The following is a 20,023-nucleotide window of genomic DNA, read 5'->3' as shown; positions in this document are numbered from 1 at the left end:
AAAGTTCAAACAAGTAAAACTCTTGTTTTAAACCATCTTACAATGCTCTTCTATGATTATGAGCACAGAAAATTTTTCATTGTTTAAAATTGGTTAAACACAATTGCTTGCTTATATAGGGATTTTATATAATCAACATCATATCACATGTTACAATGGGAAAAAAAATTTTAAACAACGATTGTAAAAGTTAAACAATTTATCTAAACGACAATGCTAAAGTTTCTCTAAAGTGAAATTCCATTATGAATTTAGTAATATTGTTAGATTATTTGAATTGTTTTTTGGATCAATACATTGATCTTAATTGAAATTGAACTTAATTACATTTACATTATACCTTTTTTTGCAAATTACCTCAAACTTTTTTAGTTTATTATGTTTAGAAAAATGTTTCATCAATACACACGTGTCTCTATAAACATCTAATTTCATTAAGAAACGATTTAGGTGCATTGTATGGGTTGCGTATCAATTTTTTTTTTCTGGTGGCACGTGTGATTTTGATTTCTTTAAAATTTAAGATATTTGTTATGTAAGGTGAATTAGTCCTTATGAGTGGGGTAATATATATATTAATTTTGGAGAGAAAGAGATGATATTTGTGAGTTAAAGCAAATTGGTAATATAAACTCCCATTAGAATGAAAAAATAATTGAATTGCTTAAAGTTTAGTAACTTGATTAAATGACGAACATTTAAGATGCTATAAAGAGAGATAATATATATATATATATATATATATATATATATATATATATATATATATATATATATATTGTAGGTGATACTACATGATAAAAAGAAACGAAAAATATTATAATTGAGTGAACGTAATACACATGCGTAGATAATATATTATTATTATTATTATTATTATTGTAGGGTATTGTTTGTATATTTTTTTAATAAACTATAAGAACTTTACAGAAAATTGTTTTTAAGGATACTTTCTATATTATTTAGGTATAAAAAAAATTGTATAATTTTCCAAAGCATATTAAAATTAATTTTAAGAGTAGAAATCAAAGCACATGCATTCATATTCCGATATCTTTGTGTTCTTTTTGAATATTATGGAATCCAAGTTGACTTAGTGTGGATTAATTTAAGAGGATAATGATTTTTTATGGCTATTCTTTATTGTAAATTTAATACTTAAAAGATTAAGATGCATTAATTAAATTTGATTCCTTAAGCAAATTAGAAGGGACTTTGTTTTCCATTTTTCATTGATAATGGTTGTAAAAAAAAGAAGAAGAAAGAGCCATACGTAAGAAGCAACATAGAAAAAAAAGATAAAAATGTGAAAATGAAAGGAAAGAAATATTACCTCAGAACTCAGTAGGGACCAAGTTCACTTAGAAAAGACGAGAAAGAAAGGAAGTGATTGGAGAAAATATCTCACATTTCACGATTCAACACTGATTGATTCCAAATCTTTTAAACAAATAAAAACTATTAAAGGGAATAATATAATAAAGTTTCTGGTAAAAAGAGACTAAAGAACTTATTATTATTCCAAGAGAACTCCATAGATTTTGAATTGAAATTTTTTTGTCTACAAATTCCAAATCATTTATCATCCACTTTAAAATATTTTTAAATATATTGTATATATAAATATGAACACTTGATGCAAGATTAAATTAGATAATAATAGACTTTTGTTATTTTAAACCGTTCATAAAATGTAACAATTTTTCACATACTAATTATCAAATGACCTAATCGGATAAAACTAGTTGGTTAATAAGTTTAATGAATAAAATACTTGACGTGTTAGTGGTTAATCAATTATGTCATAGTCTTTATTATTGTTGTGTTATACTATTAAAAGATGCACATGTTTGATATTTATGAATACTATGTTGTAAATATCTCATACAAGGAATCTTTATTTGATACCTGTATGGATAACTTCATTAAATGATTGTTCAAAGTATATACCATTTATATTTGATATGAAAATCATTAGTGTGTAAAGTTAAACTACAAAGTTTACCTATTAATAGTGCAATATTTAACACTTTCATACATTAAACACAAAAAGTAGAATAAGTTAATAAAAGTCAAGTACTAGTATAACATGTTAATGATTTGTTTTTATCGATGCAAACATTATAGATATACAAGTTGATTATAGAAGGAAGAGTTAAATATATACAAGTTGACTCAAGAACACATATACCATTTAATAAATGATCGTAAAACTTAGAGAAGTGTAAAATGTGATAAAAATAAATACACATGAAATATATGAATTCGCTTTTAGTATTTGTCCTCAAATTTGTAAAAAATACATGAATCATTTTTTGCACAAAAGCGGAAACATTATTTTTGTATTTCTAATTGGAAGCATGAATTTTTTTTAAGAGAATTAAATTATTTTAACTAATCCTATTTTTAATGTATTATTTTTATTTTAAATTATTTCATTCTCATTGCTTAAATGTATGCACATTATGATAAAGATTATAATTATGAAAAAGTTGAATACGAAAGTTCTTCCAAGGTCACATCCAATGTTAACGAAATGAAAAAATAACAATAATGTTTTTAAAGTTATCACAAGATGATGATTAAATACTACATATTTTAGTTGCAAAGTATAAATAAATAAAGAGGATAATAATAAAAAGTAAGTTAAATGAAAGTAAATAAAGTAATATATAATTCAAAATAAATAAGTGCTTAGTAAAACACACAAAAGTTTATTAAGATTAATTTTAACCTCACTTTCCCATGTCTTCTTGATTAAAGCAATACACTATAAATACTTTTAGAAACTTAAGATTTCTTTCAATCTCTTGTTTCAAATTCTCGCTCTCCTTCTCTCTTTCCCATGTATAGAGATGACAAAACTTTTTATACCAATGGATATATGCATGTAAAATTTGTGGCTCATGGATATCCTTAATGAATTATCAAGGGTAATGGCTACATGTATTTTATAACTCGTTTGTTGATGGAGGCAAGTACAAGTATTATAGTATCTGACTCAGATACATTTTATTAGCATGGCTAAAAAATCAGCGTCCGCGGATAAAATTCGTGACCGATAGTTGGTACTCGATGATATTTATTATATGTTAAATTTAATTGATATTAAATTTTAATTTATATTATATTTTATATATTTACGGGTATCTGTGGGTTTTAAAATATCCGCGAGTATTTTTGAAACGGGTATTCGTGCGGGTAGTCAATGTGGATAGCGGGTGGATTCTTTTTTTCAGGTTGGGTTGCGGGTAGGCACCATCAGTGCCCGACCCGACTCGTTGTCATCCCTACGTGTTACCAACTAATAATTATTAGTGAATTTTATTTGAGTATTTTTTTAAAAATTTAAATTATCAAAATAAAATTATTAATAAAAGAAATATTAATCATGGAATAATTGTTTAAAATTTTACTTTATATATTTCTACGTTTTATATTTACACCTATGAAATTGAAGTCATTTTATAATAGGTTAAATATGTTTTTAGTTCTTGAACTTTGATGTAAAATTGGAATTCGTCTTGTTTGAAACTTTAATATATTTTGGTCCTCAATATTTAAAAATGAATGGATATAATTCTTTTAATCCAATTAAGATAAATTTTATTAATGTGTCAAACACGTTTCATGCTAGTATATGAGTTGTTTACACGGTTTAATATGTTTCCGTTTCAATATCGGTTAGGAAATGCATTTGACACGTAAAAAAAAAATTAATGCAATTGGATTAAAATGACTATATTCAGGGTGTTACTCCCTCCACCACCACCACTTCTCCCTCCACCTCCCCACAAATTTCGTAATGACAAAATTGTCCTTTTAAATTTTAACTTTTTTACTTTTAATTACCAAATCCTACATACATCACTTTTACTCTCTCGCTCATAGCCCTACCCCCTAAGCTTTCTCTTACTCTCTCTCTTGAGATCCGCCTCTTCTTCTCACCTCCGTCACACTCTTTTCTCTCGCTCAGACATCTCATCCAAACTCTACCTTTGCTCTCCGTGGTGGTGTGGTGCTCTCTCTGTGTGGTGGTGTGGTGCTCTCTCTCCGTGGTGGTGCGGTGCGGTGGTGTGATGCTCATATCTATTATTAGTTTTTCGTTTCATGCAGAGCCACGAAACAACAGGCATGTGTGAAGGAGAACTTGTACAAGGTACTGAGTTTGAGTCCCATGAGTGCAACCACAGATGACATAAAGAAAGCGTACAGATCAATGGCTCTTCAGTACCACCCCAACGTGTGCCATGACGGTTCCAAGAAAGAAGAGTTGACGAGGATGTTTGTGCAGCTCAACGCCGCCTACACCACCTTGTCCAACCCACAGCTTCGAGCGGATTATGATTATGAGTTGGGTTTGAGAAGCAAGAAAAGTGTGGGTAATGAGAGTTGGAGATGTAGGTGGCAGGAGCGGGTGGTTGAGTTGAAGAGAAGGTCTTACACGCGTATGGCACAAAGGGACGGATCCTGGGGCTCTAGAGTCAGAGCACGAAACATGAATTGAAATCAAACATCTCAATGAACCACTTCAAAAACTCAGATAGTTTTGGACTAACTTGTGTTTTTATTTCGATGAATATATGTAATATGTAGTTCAGTTTTTCAATACTAAAAACTACGCAGGATTAGTTCAACTACAGTGGTTGATGTATGTATAATAATTTCTCTGTAGTAATTCCATTTTTCTCGCTACTTCCTCGTATTATTTTTTGTGAAGAAAAGTTTAGGGTAAACTATATATATATATATATATATATTTATATTTATATATATATATATATTTATATATATATATATATATATATCGTTCACTAATAAATATTCAAAGCTATTCACACCAGTGTAAAACTAAGCTTCCACAACGTACAACTTATTATAGACTCAGAAAAATTAAAAATAGAATAATTATACGGTGACATTATGTAAATAAGTAGAACTTTTTTATGTAAGAATAACACTTAATGTTATTATATTTGTGAAAATTTTGAATAAATTACTAGTTTTGTATTTAGGATGGGTGAAATTCACACATGCAGTCAGAAGGTGTACAGGAGTATATTCACAAGTGGGTTTGGATTAGATTTGAAAAAGTATAATTCAAAAGAATTAATTTTATTGATCAGAGTTGCCCAAAAATTTGCACCATCTAAATCAAATTATCAAATGAGATATGAGATGCTTCACATCAGAAAAATGGATCCCAATCATACCATACAAATATATATAAGATATTGTTCTTAATCTTGTGGTGTGTGTTGGTCATCGATCAGGTATAGCAAACTCCCTGAAACATTTTTATTTGCGACATTCCATCCATATAGAAATCAAGCATATATAATCAACTTTATCCATCAAATCATGAAGTCAATTTTCTCTCTTCTTCTGCAACTATTGAGCGCATGTATATCATTACGAATATATTAATATTCCCATAAATTAAGATATAAACACATAACACATTTTATATTTCCTTTTCCTTTCATACATCAGCATATAAAACATGAAATAATAGAAGATAACCAAGCAGAGCTATGGAAGACACATCTGCATACTCCCTGCTCAGAAACTTTCTAATGAGCACTTTGAATTAATTCCTACCATTTGGATTTCAACGGTTGAATTGAAGCTATAGTTATTTAATTTCTTCATAATACTCCTTCACCATTTGCACTTGAAACAACATCAGCCACTGTTGGAAATATGTTATTTTCTCCAATGACATCCGTTAACTTAGATGCACGGAGTTTCTTTATCACAATTGGTCCTGGGTTTGCCATGATAAGCTCAAAATTAACATAATAGAATAAACTAATAAAAACAAAATCTTAAAAATCTTAAATTAACGTATTAAATGGATATGAGCATCTATTAACGGATGTCAACATCCGTTTAAGGTGAAACGGATGTCGACATCCATTTCCCCTTAAACGGATGTTCACGTCCGTTGACGGATGCTCATATTCGTTTAATGGTTTCCACGTTAATTTAGGGTTCATACCTTGCCGCTTTTTCACAGTGCTTTCAGTAAGTTTTCCAAAGCGTTGATGGAGTCCACCACCACCTTCAAGCAATCTCGAGACTGAATTTTGCCACTGCTACAGCAATTCCTTCAACCACATGCAACCTCTCACTCACCACACTCTCACACCACAACAATGAAAGAAAGAGAGGAGAAAGAATTCCCAAAATGAATAGGTTGTGTATCGCTGCATGCGCTCAGAGGATTGGAGTGGTTAAAAATTATAAAATTTTAATCCTAAAAATAAAGTTTTACTGAAGGATAAAATAGGAATAAAGAGATGGAGTGAGGGGTAGAAGAGAAAGAGGGAGGTGGAAGGGGTGGTGGTGGAGGGAGCAACACCCCTATATTCATTTGAGTACTGTCAAAACGGGCCACCCGACCCAACCTAGCCCAGCCCATCATGGGTTGGTCACTTCGTGAGCCAACCTAACCCGATAGCAAGCTGAAAAATTCGAACTCGGCCTAGTCTACCACAGATTGGTGGGTTAAACGAGTTGATTCACTTATTCACTTAATTACAAGTTCTTTTTAATTCAAAAAAAAATTACAATTTGTTTGTAATTCAAATTTAAATAATTTCACTCTAAAATGATGTTAAACTCCAAAAACAATTCAAAATAAAAAAATTAACATAAAACTCAAATGTAATCCAAAAGCAAACTCAAGAAACGAATAAATAAATTTATAATATTAATAATTTTTGTGTCACTTATCTATTTATAAGATTAGAATCTTGAATTGATAAATTTATAATATTTTGTTATCTTGAAACGTCTTTTTCTTTATTCTCATTTACAATACAATAAAAAAAGTTAACTAATAATAATGAAACACAAAATAATAAATAATTAAACTAAACTAGGTGGGTTGGTGAGTCAATCCTGCTCACCACGGGTTCAATCCGGGTGTGCCGGGTTCTAATTAAGTCGGGTTAAATATTATTCCTATAAAAAAATTTCATTTTTTTCAAACCCAACTCGATTGAAACCCTTAGTGAGTCAGGTTGACCAACGAGTTCTAACCCATTTTGATAATGCTAATTTATTCACTTTTAAAGATTAAAAACCAAAATGTATCAAAGTTTCAAATAAAAACCAATTTTGCATTAAAATTCAGGATTATAAACATACTTAACTCTTATATAAAAAATTTATATATTGAAGCAACGCATTTAAATTTACTTTTTAAAAAGAACAAATTTAATTGCATTTATATTTTAGTGATTAATTTGATTTGAATTATACTTAATTTTTTTTATCTAAAATTATATTTTAAAGATTTATTTTTAAATAGTTTTATCAAGAGACGAGTAGCAGACAATATTACTCCTCCTATCGTAAAAAAAATTAATGTAATTGGATTAAAAATGACTATATTCATTTGAGGGGTGTTGCTCCCTCCACCACCACACCTTTCTCCCTCCACCTCCCCTTTACTATTTTTTCCCTCAGTAAAATTTTATTTTTAGGGTTATTATTTTTTAATTTTACCCATTCACAACCTATTCTAGTCCCATACATGAGTAAAATACTTTTATTTCATTTTAACATTATAGTTCTTCCTCTCTTTCTTTCGTCGTTGTGAGATACTACAAGTTGCAAAGGTTGGTGGTGGTGGAAAGAATTATCAAGTAGTCTCCCTCTCGTGGTGCAGTGCGTGGAGTGGTGCAATGCGTGGAGTGCTTCCTCGTATTCGAATAAACCTTGAAATAAAACCCTAAAATAAAAAATGTAACCTTTAAACGGAGGTGACATCCTTCAACGGATGTCAACATCCTTCAACGGATGTCAACATCCTTCAACGGATGTCAACATCCGTTTAAGGAAAAACGGATGTCGACATCCGTTTTACCTTAAACGGATGTTGACATCCGTTGAAGATGTCACTGTTTAAAGGTTACGTTTTTTATTTTAGAGTTTGTTTTATTAGGTTACATCTCCGTTGATGTATACTTCCTCACACTGGTTGATGCTCTAGACGTTCCTCGATGTTCCTCACACCACGACGACAACGCTCCTTCACACCATGGTGGCAATGGAAGCTTTCAAACAAAAAAAAACTGGAAAGAAAAAGGAATGGAAGTGCGGGAGGTGGGGAGGTGAAACGAAAATGGGGAAAGGGTAAGAGAGTTCCGTGGGTGGGTGCTGGGAAAGTAAAATTAGGGTTTCAAATTATTTAAAATAGGGTAAAAGTAAAAATCTTTTTAACTTAAGGATATAATTGTATTTAAAATAATGTGGGGTGGTGGAGGAAGTATAGGGTGGTGGTGGAGGGAGCAACACCCTCATTTGAGTGCTGTCCAAACGAGCCACCCGACCCAACCTAGTCCAGCCCATCATAGCGAGCTGAAAAATTCGAACTCGGCCCAGTCTACCACAGATTAGTGGGTTAAACGAGTTGATTCACTTATTCACTTAATTACAAGTTTTTTTTTAATTCCAAAATAAATTACAATTTGTTTGTAATTTAAATTTAAATAATTTCACTCTAAAATGATGTTAAACTCTAAAAATAATTCAAAATAAAAACAATAACATAAAAACTCAAATGTAATCCAAAAGAAAAATCAAGAAACGAATAAATAAATTTATAATATTAATAATTTTTCTGTCACTTATCTATTTATAAGATTAGAGCTTGAATGAATAAATTTATAATATTTTGTTCTCTTGTCTTTTTCTTTATTCCCATTTACAATACAATAAAAAAAGTTAATTAATAATAATGAAACACAAAATAATAAATAATTAAACTAAATTAGGTGGGCTGATGAGCCAACCCTGCTCATCACGGGTTCAATCCGGGTGTGCCGGATTCTAATTAAGCCGAGTTGAAAATTATCCATATAAAAAATTTCATTTTTTCAAACCTAACTCGACTGAAACCCTTAGTGGATCAAATTGACCAACGGATTCTAACCCATTTTGATAATGCTAATTTATTCACTTTTAAAGTTTAAAAACCAAAATGTATCAAAGTTTCAAATAAAAACCAATTTTGCATTAAAATTCAGGAGTATAAACATACTTAACCATTTTATAAAATATTAATTTTTAAAAATTTATATATTGAAGCAACGCATTTAAATTTACTTTTTAAAAAGAACAAATTTAATTGCATTTATATTTTAGTGATTAATTTGATTTGAATTATACTTAAAAAAGAATTTTTATCTAAAATTATATTTTGAAGATTTATTTTTAAATAGTTTTATCAAGAGACGAGTAGCAGACAGCATTACTCCTCGTATCGTACCCAACCTGGTAACCACTCCTACCCATATAGTTTACATTCTCTTTTAACTTTTCTTCTACTTCATCAATTTATAGACCAAGTTTAATCTATTTTCATTTTTTTCTTCCAAGTCATGATTACGTGGATTAATGAAGAGATAATCCTGATCTCGTTGTCATATCTTCTTCATTTTCTTTTCTTTTTTCTTTTTTTAAATTCTTTCTTCTTATCACTTATAAAAATACTTCTTTTAAAAATTATTTTTTGAAACAAAAGTTTGTTTTAGTGCTTCATCATACTTAAACTTAACATTTAACGACAGTTCTTTACCATTACATGTCATTTAGTCCTTCATTATACTTAAATTTAATATTTTATGACAGTTTTTTACCGTTACAATATTGATAGAAGTAAATTTGTAACATCCCAAAATATAGTAATTTCCATAGATTAGAGATAATAACAATTAACAGTTAAAACATGCAGTCTTACACTAATCACGAAAAATTACAAAGCCGAACGTTCTTACGTACAGGGGTAAAATACCATGCAGCAGTATTTCAAAATTTAATGACGAACGGTTTTACAAACTTTAACCGAACGTCCAAAATCTAGCAGAACATAAAAACTACAACTAACGAGCGCTCTAGGGCTCGGCTTTAACCTCTACTTCAACCAGATTGGCGTCCTCCAAATTTTCTTCTTCCAGCGCTTCTTCAAGCAACGCCTCTCCGTCTGCTCACATCCACACGGATGATCATTGCATAGACAAGACGAACGTTCAAGGACGAACGACAACATAAGAAAGAGACACAGGGTAAGCTTAAGTAATTTAATCCATACAACCCATATAACAATTTAACATATGCGATTAACATACCCGACAATTAACAATACATCAAAGCATAAAATAAATCATCCAAACTCTCATAAGACCGACCGTCCGGACTGTATGAATCCATGTAACTACAGGCGTTCTTGCACTCGGGTGGTGTGGTAACTGGAAACACTCATCAGCTGCCACCCGAGGTTAGCCCTATCAGTCCAAAGTACTCAATAGGACTAGGACCTCCTGCCATTCCCACACATGACCTACTCCCCTCTACTTGAGGACGAGCACTCACGGAATATCAGGATGAACAACCATCAGCAATTTTTCCATGGTCATACTATACAACTCATCACATTCAAATCAGAGAGATGTTCCTCCTTGGAACGCTCGTTAAAATTCCAAAATCACAGTTTCATCTCATACATGATTCGCACCTTTTATAATTCCCTTTAAATCACATTTTCATTCTTAGTTCCACTTTCATAAAAAGACGAACGTTCAGCCCCCTTCATAATGAGGACGAACGTTAATGTGGTACAGAGAGAGACACTCGTTTCTGACAGAAAGAAAACGAACGTCCTTCCAATGACGGACGTCATGACCACTTGCATCAGTTAAATGACTGATTCTAGAACGATTCAACTGATACTTAGAATAACTTAAATTTCAAGGACATTAGATTAAATCTAATTGAATAAAGACATCATAAGACTTTTAGATATTAAAAACGGATACGAATTTATAAAAGGTACTACCCGCCAGTCAATGACCGAACGCGGTAGCGGATATAAATTTACTGTTTGAACGAGCGCTAATTAACTTTATGGGCGAACGCTATTTCCATTCAGGACGAACGCTATTTAAATTCAGGACGAACGCTATTATCGCGCGTTGCAATTTACGGAAAAGACGAGCGTTCGGTCTGAGACCGAGCGCCACTCAGGACGAACGCTCGATACAAGACCGAGAGCCTATTTGGACGAACGCTCAGTAGATGACCGAACACTAATTAGAACGAACGCTCGATATAAGACCGAGCGTTACAAATCTGAGTTCAATTATTTAAAATCGTTGGACACCACTAGGATGAGCCGAACGCTCAAACCTAGACTTTCACAAGAGGACGCTCGTTCTTAAGCCGAATCCTTTCCAAATGAAAGAACTCTTATTCTAAATCATTTTCAGGAATAGCCGAACGGTAGAAGACCGTTCGATGACGAGCGTGCATTATCAAAGTAAGGACTATTATATTTTCCAGATTTTTCATCTACAATAACTTCACATTTTTCATACGATTCATATCTTATAATTTATCCCCACCATAAATCTCATACATTACAGAATTCATATTATCATACATAACTTACAGAAATCATCCATTTTCCAATTCATACGTTTCAGTCTCAACATACAGTTCATACAATATCACTCATACACAACCAGTACAACAGGGTTCATTCAATTACAGTTAAACATCATGCATTTCATACATCCAGTACACTTCATGCTTTCACACACATTATACAGTATCAATTAAATTACTAAAGCTTCCCTTACCTGGATCAGTAGTGAACGAACGTCCTAACGTGAAAATCCGTGTTCGCCCAACTATCACTTCTATCCTCAGACTACTCAACTCTTGGAACTAAAATCAAACCCAAAAATCAAAATTTGATTCAGAGACAGAGAATGCATGTAACCATATTTGGTTTTTGCATGAACCCTAATAATGAACAGCTAAGGGACGAACGTACCAGAATTCAAAACTGGAACTTGTTCGGTTTGATGGAAAGCTTACGGCGTCTGGATTGCTTCTACGGTTTCTGAAATTGGGTCGGAGAAGAAGAAGGTAAGTTATGGTAGAGAGAAGATGGAGGTTCTAGAGAGAAGGCAGAGAAGTTGGGAGCAAAAGTTCAGGGAAGAAGATGATGCATGCAGAGAAATGGGAGAGGGTTTTCCAGAAAAGTAATTTCTCTTCCCACGTAGGACGAACGTCCATTCGCCTGGTGCCACTTGGATTCCACTAACGTTTTCGAACGTTCCAAAGTGACACTTGGCAGTTGCATGCAGAATGAGTGTGAGTGCGTTTTAATGGCACTGCACGTGTGACGAAGGTGCATTAAATGGCATCAAGAACGAGAGGTGTGGGTTCGTTTCTTAATAAAATTTCTGGACAGAATTTGAGAGTAATAATTACGTGATTTGACAGATGGCAGTGGTTTAAATTTTCGAGACCTCACAAAATTCACATAAATTGTACAAAGATGATAGAAATAATACATTCACATATTGTCTAAAGATAAAAATATTAAAAAAAAATTAAAACCAAAAAAGTTTTATCAATCATATCTAAGATCTAGTAACAAGTGACATCTCATACAATTAAACTTGTTTAACTTTTACAAATACATGTAATCTACATTATTTCCTTTGCACATCTCATGCTATTAAAAATATAAACATGTAAAGTATTATTTCTACACATATTAATAAAAATAATGAATAAAATTAAAAACTATTAATAAAAAATAGACTCATTTTTCTTTGCTTTCAACTCGTCCAAACACATACACTTTCTACCATAACTCTTTTCATTATACTCAATTTCCACCAACGCAATTTCTTTATCAACATCCAAAGATAGCATTAGTGTCCCACAGGAGATAAAGACCCACTTACATTGGCTACTATTCTATATAAAGAAGTGAAGGAGAAGAACAACAAACCCAAAACAAACTATTAAAAGCTTTTGGTTAATATATCTTTGTATGCCCACCCATGTTTATCCAAGAATGCCTCAACTGCTTGCTTTATTGCTAGGTTTGGTATTAGCTGTGATGGATCAAGAGGTTCTCGAGTCACTGGATCAAACTTACCCACCTAATTTTAGACAAATTAAGAGGATTTAATACCATGAATAACAAAAAATTTAGTCTCAAGGATCTCACATACAAATCAATTTACCTTCTCAAGATGGTCAATAATCACTGTCTTCTCGTATGTAAGTCCACTTGGGGTAATCACAGGATCACAGAAAATATCAAGTGAGATTCTACAGCACAGATAATCTGGCACCTAAAATAATTGACAAATGTATTCCCAGGATAAATCATATAGACATTTGAAAAGGACCTATTAAGTTACAAAGAAGATAAAACAAAAGATCAGAGTTGAGTTGTGTGTACCTCAGTAGGCATGTCTTGTTCTGCAACTTTATCAAACACTCTTCCTAAAGCCTCTAACTGTTCTAAATGGGTAGTATCATCTTCTACAGATCCTTCCGTGTGGGGGACTTCGAGAAAATGTTTTTCCTTTAGAGCATCCTCACAAGCTTCTCTGAGATAAACAACATTTATGACAATAGCTCAACATGATAAATTATCATTCTCTAACCAACAAATAAGTTACAGTACATAGAAAAACAAGTATTAAGGAATGAGTCATAGTTATGTAGGTCCAATAATCACTAGAAAATTAACATACTTCAAGCTCTGTAGTTCCCATGATCGCTTAACATATGAATGTTCCCACTCTAGGTATTTTGCTTTTGCAAGCTCTTGCCATATTTCCTCTACCATTTGGCCCTTAGGATGGGAACCTCTATCAAGATCCAAAGCCTGTTAATGACCATAACCAATGAGAAACTAGTCGTGCATAAAAAGAGGGAAAAATCCATGTTATGGAAAAAATAATGTTTGTGGCTTCTTTTCACTTCGAATATTAAAGTTGCATCTAAATAGAACTAACGTCAAAATGAAAAGAAGCTACCAACATAAATTTTTCATTCCTGATGAATATTCTCTAATTTGATATTTTTAAAATCATATAAAAAGAATAAAATAATAGCATAAGTTTACTATGTTAATTTCATGTTCATCTTTATAAGCATTATATAACTATTTAAATTTAAAAATAGAATATTTGCCTTGCCCTGCTTTCCCTCCCAGCTATATGCAAAAATAATAGTTATATATCTTAAAGCATGTAAAAATTCCTTAAGAATATAGGAAACAAGTGGCATCAACGGAGAATGAATACAACCTTCTTCAATTCTAAGATTCCTCTAGCAAACTCTTGTCTCTCTACCAATGCAAGACCTAACAAATAGTGGGCCTGAATTAGCAAAAGAAATATAAGCAGCAGTTAATTATGTAACAGTATATTATCGAAAACAATAATAAGATATACATAAGGTGTAATGCAATGCAACAACTATGATATAAAAAACCTAATAAATCTTGTCAAGATAAGTCCTGATACCAAATTAGATAGTGATGAAATCTAATGCAATACTACAAAACTAGGTTGTAAGATGAGTTTTGCATCCTTTGTATGTTATGATTTGTTCATTTCTAATGTGAGATCTTCAACCCAATGCATCTTACGTGTTCCATCAATAACATGAAAATAACAAGTAGATGACAAATACCTTAACCAAATTGCTGTCAAGCTTGATAGCTTCACGAGAGTCTTCCTCTACTCTGGTCCAATTACTGCAATCACCAAAATTAAACATGATACTCTCAAGAAAACAAACAAAAAAAAAATCCCTAACAAAATAAAGTAAAGTAAACAAATATTATACTTCCTATAAATGAACCCACTCTCAATTTAGTTACCACATCAAAATTCAACCCTTAAATATACAAACTAGTTTCACTTCTTTTGCTCTTTGTAGTAGAGACCAACTCGAGAAGAGTTCCAATGAAATAATTCAAGAATTCAGTCGAACAAACAATCACTCTGGAAAAACAACAAATCAATAATAATTAAAAAAAAAGGATCTGGGTTTAACTTTATCACATAAAAAAACAGATTATGAGGTGAATGTTAGTACCACTTATGTACTATTTTTCAAATTCGACCTCTAGTGCTACTAATGCCATTTTAGAATAATGTAACGAAATGCTATAAAGTTTACTTTTTTCATCTATAAACTGAAATTTCGACACTATGTTTTGTTTAAGCGGGGCATTTTTCGACAATAATAATAAAAAAAATGAAGAGGGAAAACAAAACATGGTAGGGTTCCAAATTCAAAACCTGCGCTTGAGATGACAGAGAGCACGGTTGGTCCAATACACCGGAACATCGGGGCACAGTGCAATCGCCTTGAAGTCGAACGAGAAAAGAGATAAATCAATAAGCAAGAAAAACAGCAAAAGCTACAAACATGACAACATGCACCAACCAAAAGCCCTGAAAAAAAAAAAAGACCTCAGTGTAAGCATCAATGGCAGCTCCAAAACGCTGTTTCTTGAAGTAATTGTTGCCGTCCTTTCGAAGTTGCTCCGCTTGTTTTGCCACAGACAAGAAATCCTCGACTTTTGGAGGCATTGTTGTTTGTTTGTTGGTTCCTTTCCCTCTCTGCAACAGAGTGCTTAAGTGCGTTGTGTGAGAAGAATGGGCATTGGAGCAAGAAGTAAATGCGTGAAGTTGAAGAGTGCGTAATTACGAGACATTGTTTAATTTGTTTGGGCACTAAATCCAGCCCCTTAAATGTTGAAAGGGTTACTACTACTTTCCAAAGATTCAATGGGTCGACTTCCTCTTCTTATCACTACGTTTGGGGAATATGAAAATTGCATCTATCGAACAAAGTATATATAAAGAGAGAGGAGAGAGAGGGAGGGGTTTAATTAAGTTTCAAATCATTCATAAATTGATAATTTAATTTAGATTTAAACCCTCTTTTGGTCCTCGTATTTGTGTATTTGTACGACAATTTCAAGTGAGTCATCATTTTTTTTCGGTCTCAATCGTGTTCATAAACTTGTTAAAATGAGTCAATTAAGTTCTCTCCATTAATTTATTAGTAACGTCGTTTGCCTGTGATTACGTGGTGCACAGAAAATGAGCTTAGTTATAATGATTTAAATACGTGGATATTAGTTTTTTAAAAAAACGTATATACGTGGCAGGAAATGAGGGAATTAGTGATTTTTATTGGGTTTTTTTTAATTGAAACAGAAAAACGTAAAAGGGAATTAGGGATTTCATGTTAGGGATTTTGATGTGGTGAGTGAGTGTGAGAATTAGGGCTCGGGAGAATTTGCAAAGACGAAGAGAATCACGTGGTGGTGGACGAACCGAATTGAAAGTGGAGGCCAGTTAATGTTAGTTTCGTATCGTTTCGCCTTTACGAATATGTAGTTATTTTGCTATGGTTATGCGTTGTTGTGGTCCCGAATGTGTTGCATTGTGGTCCCGATTTTGCTATCTTTTAGCGTTTAGGTTATAATTGGTTTGGTATTGTTATTCTGGGATGGGTCTCGATTTTGGTATGTTACTGTATGTTGAAATGTGTACAGTGTTGTGGTCCCAAAATTGCATTTATCAATTGTTTAGAAGTAGTGGTCACCTTTTCTATCTAAGTGTTTCTTTAGTGGGGATGTTAGTTTGTTCCCTTGTTCCTTTGATGTCTAATTGTTTGCTTAGTTAGTAAAGAGTGAAATCATAATATTCCCCCCCCCCCCCCCCCCCCCCCCCTCCAATGTACAGGTCTTAAAAGCTTGTGCTTCAAACATAATATTGCATGGCTGAACTTATTAAAGTTGTGGTCCATCATTGTGGGCATTTTGTTAGTGATGACAATGGAAATTTAAAATTTGATGGCGAGATAGCAAAATGGTCTTGTGATCCAGACCTGTGGTGCTATTTTGGAATATTAGCTTCAGTGAAAGACTTAGGTTATATAGACATAAAAGAACTTCGGTACAGTTTAGGAGGTCAGTCAGTGGTGTCAGATAGGTTAAAATTGTTGACTGATGATAAGGGTGCTATGCATATGCTGAATATTACAAGGTTAAATGATGAAGTTCATTTGAACGTGGTTCATAATACCATGGAACCACAGATAATAGAAATGATTGATTGGGTTGATGATGATGTTAATGATGAAGGTGATGTTGCAAGAAAAGTGGAGGGTGAGGCTGAGGGTGAGGTTCACGGTGAGGATGAGGGTCAGGTTGAAGGTGAGGCTGAAGTTGGAACAGAAATGGAGGAGGGTCACTGTTAGGGTGAGGTTGAAGGTGAGGCTGACTTTGGAACAAAAATGGAGCAGGGTGAGAGTAAAGTTGCTAAACACATTGAACATGTTGAGAATGGTGAAGTACATGATGTAGAGGAGGTTGAGATACATGATGTCAATGATTTTGAGCTAGAAGATGTAGAAAAGGATGAGAATGAGGATGATCATGTAGATGAGTCTGTGAGTGAAGAAAGTCTAGTTGATGTCACCATTGAGTGTGACATTTGTACTTCGAAAGGAAATGTGAGGGAAGAACAACCTTTCAGTTTAGTAGGTGAGTCTTCAAGGACAACTGATAATGAATTCGTGCATGATGTTCGTGGCTTGTCTGACATTGAGTGGGTGTCAGATGAGTTGGATAGTGGTCCAGATAGTGACGAGGATGATGATTCCATTCGTAGAACTTTGTTTCCCACATTTAGCATGCCTAAAAGTTTGACGGATTATAAATGGGAAGTAGGAACCTATTTCACTGAGAAAAAGGAATTCATAGAGGCCATTAGGACTTATGCACTGAGTAATGGTAGAAATTTGAAATTCATGAAGAATGACAAGAAGAGGGTTGTTGTAAAATGTTTGGGGAGCAAGGGGAAATGCAAATGGTATGCTTATTGTGCCTATAGGTCTGGTGTGAAGTCATGGCAACTAAGAAAAGTGATTGACGATCATAACTGTAGTACATATTTCAATGTGAAGTTGATGACTTCTAAGTGGTTGAGTCAAAGGATGCAAAAAATCTGTCAGAGAGAACCCTAATATGAAGGTCATGGACATTAGGGACAAAGTAAGTAGGAAATGAAATGTAGGAATCTCTAGAAATATGGCTTTTAGGGCAAGAGCCATGGCAAAAGATAATATTGAGGGGTCATTCAATGAACAATATAGAAGAATCTATGATTATGGTCATGAGCTTCTCAGAGCAAATCCAGGTTCAATAGTCAAAATAAAGGTTGAAAATAGTAATGATGAGTGTATATTCAATAGGATTTATGTATGCTTGAAAGCATGCAAAGATAGCTTCATTAGTTGTAGACCCATCATTGGGTTGGAGGGATGCTTTTTGAAAGGCAAGTATGGAGGGGAGTTACTAACAGCAGTTGGAAGAGATGGAAATGAAGAAATTCTGCCCATTTCATATGTTGTTGTTGAGGTAGAAAACAAAGACTCGTGGACTTGGTTCTTGGAGCTTCTCATTGTAGACCTTGGTGGGGAAGTTGTTTGTGGAGCATGTACATTTATTCAGACCAACAAAAGGTCAGTAACTGAAAAGAAATGTTAATTACAACCTACTTCAGAAATAACTCAGTTGACTTCGGTATTTTAAATTGTAGGGTCTTCTGCCAGCTATTCAAGATCTTCTACCTAGGGTAGAGCAAAGATTTTGTGGTAGACATTTGTATTCTAACTTCAGAAAGAAATATCCTAGATTCACCCCTAGATCACAATCTGACACTCTTGTCAACAACATGTGTGAGGGCTTCAACAGTGTGCTAGTTCATACTAGGTGTAAGCCAATTATCACTATGTTAGAAAACATTAGGGTTTACATCATGAAGAGATGGGCTACGAACAGGAAAAAGATGGCATTATATCAAGGTTCTGTGTGCCCTAAGGTTCTGAACAAATTTCAAAAGCAGTCATGGTTAACCAGATATTGGTTACCAAGGTAACTTTAAACCTACAATTAATTTGTGTTCATCACTAAGAAGAGCTTGTTCATCATTAATTTGTTTTGTCATTTTGTACTCATGACAGATGGTCATCACATCAATTATTTGAAGTCCTACACATTTCACAATTTGGGGAGCAATTTGTTGTGAATCTTGAAAACAAGGAGTGCAGTTGTAGAAAGTGGTTAATTACTGGCATTCCTTGCACTCACGCCATAACCGCAATGAAATTCTTTAATTTAAATGAAAAAGACTACATTGGCCATTGGTTTAGGAAGTCTACTTATGAAGAGATCTACAACACCATCATTTATCCTATTAATGGTCAACTTGTCTGGGACATAACTTCATATCCAGATGTATTACCCCCAAAGAAGAGGACAATGCCAGGAAGACCCAAGAAAAAATGAAGACTAGAGGCTTGGGAGTTGAAGAAGAATGACACTGAATTAAGAAAGGGTGGGAACAAAAAAACTTGTGCTCTCTGCAAAGAACTTGGACACAACAAAAAATCATGTCCACAACGACCTACAACATTAGATATGCCTCCACCAACAACAGATGTGCCTGCTGACCAACCTACTCAACAAACACAACTCACAATACCTCCACCAACAGAAGTGCCTATTACTCAAGAATCTGCTGAGTCTCCTTCTGATGAATGAAGTCACATTTAAATGTCTTGTAATTTGTACTGATGAAGGAAGAATGTAATATCACTTTTTTTTGGTGTAATGTGTACTGATGAAGACATATGAGGTTTTCTTTTGTTGTAATTTGTACTGATAAAGTAATATGAGGTTTCTTTTGTTATGTTATGCACTGAGTAAGACAAAGTTGCTATCAGGTTTTGTTTTGCTTTAATTTGTACTGATGAAGTAATATCAGGTTTCTTTTATTATGTTATGCATTGAGTAAGACAAAATTGTTATCAGCTTTTATTGACCATTGCTTTATGATGTTACGTTTGCACTTTCTTTAACTTATGCTGCCCATATGAAATTAAATAAATTAAATAAGACACTATTAAACATCATTAGAAGTAACCTTTATAAATAAAACAGACAATAACATTCCAAATATCAAATTACATTGATATCAACCTAGTTTCATCAACCTATTTTCATCAACATTGATATCACAATTACATTACAAACAAATGTAACAAACATCATCCCCATTAAAACCTTCATCCTTTTCTCCAAAATAACTACACTTTTCTCCAAACAACC

The 20,023-nt window shown here is 33.1% G+C and overlaps 3 protein-coding genes across 3 annotated transcripts; 2 read left to right on the top strand and 1 right to left on the bottom strand.

Annotated features, from left to right (window-relative positions):
- The first annotated feature begins 4,177 nt into the window (after positions 1-4,177).
- Positions 4,178-4,507, top strand: LOC108323614 (chaperone protein dnaJ 20, chloroplastic-like). Its single transcript, XM_017556090.2, has one exon. It carries the CDS (start codon positions 4,178-4,180, stop codon positions 4,505-4,507), a length of 330 nt encoding a protein of 109 aa, XP_017411579.2.
- Positions 4,508-12,663: 8,156 nt separating this feature from the next.
- LOC108328537 (E3 ubiquitin-protein ligase CHIP) lies at positions 12,664-15,645 on the bottom strand. The gene is made up of 8 exons (XM_017562417.2): positions 15,309-15,645; positions 15,135-15,202; positions 14,521-14,584; positions 14,133-14,204; positions 13,575-13,708; positions 13,277-13,427; positions 13,056-13,166; positions 12,664-12,971 (listed from the first exon to the last, which is right to left on the bottom strand). The coding sequence occupies exons 1-8, from the start codon at positions 15,426-15,428 to the stop codon at positions 12,831-12,833; spliced, it is 861 nt and encodes a 286-aa protein (XP_017417906.1). The 5' UTR covers positions 15,429-15,645; the 3' UTR covers positions 12,664-12,830.
- A 2,296-nt stretch (positions 15,646-17,941) lies between these two features.
- On the top strand, positions 17,942-19,201 carry LOC108327380 (uncharacterized). The gene is made up of 3 exons (XM_017561090.1): positions 17,942-18,337; positions 18,453-18,787; positions 18,877-19,201. The coding sequence occupies exons 1-3, from the start codon at positions 17,942-17,944 to the stop codon at positions 19,199-19,201; spliced, it is 1,056 nt and encodes a 351-aa protein (XP_017416579.1).
- Positions 19,202-20,023: the final 822 nt, after the last annotated feature.

The sequence above is a fragment of the Vigna angularis genome, chromosome 2 (assembly GCF_016808095.1).
Source record: "Vigna angularis cultivar LongXiaoDou No.4 chromosome 2, ASM1680809v1, whole genome shotgun sequence".
In the NCBI taxonomy this organism is placed as follows: domain Eukaryota; kingdom Viridiplantae; phylum Streptophyta; class Magnoliopsida; order Fabales; family Fabaceae; genus Vigna; species Vigna angularis.
This window is presented reverse-complemented; position numbering and strand designations above follow the sequence as displayed.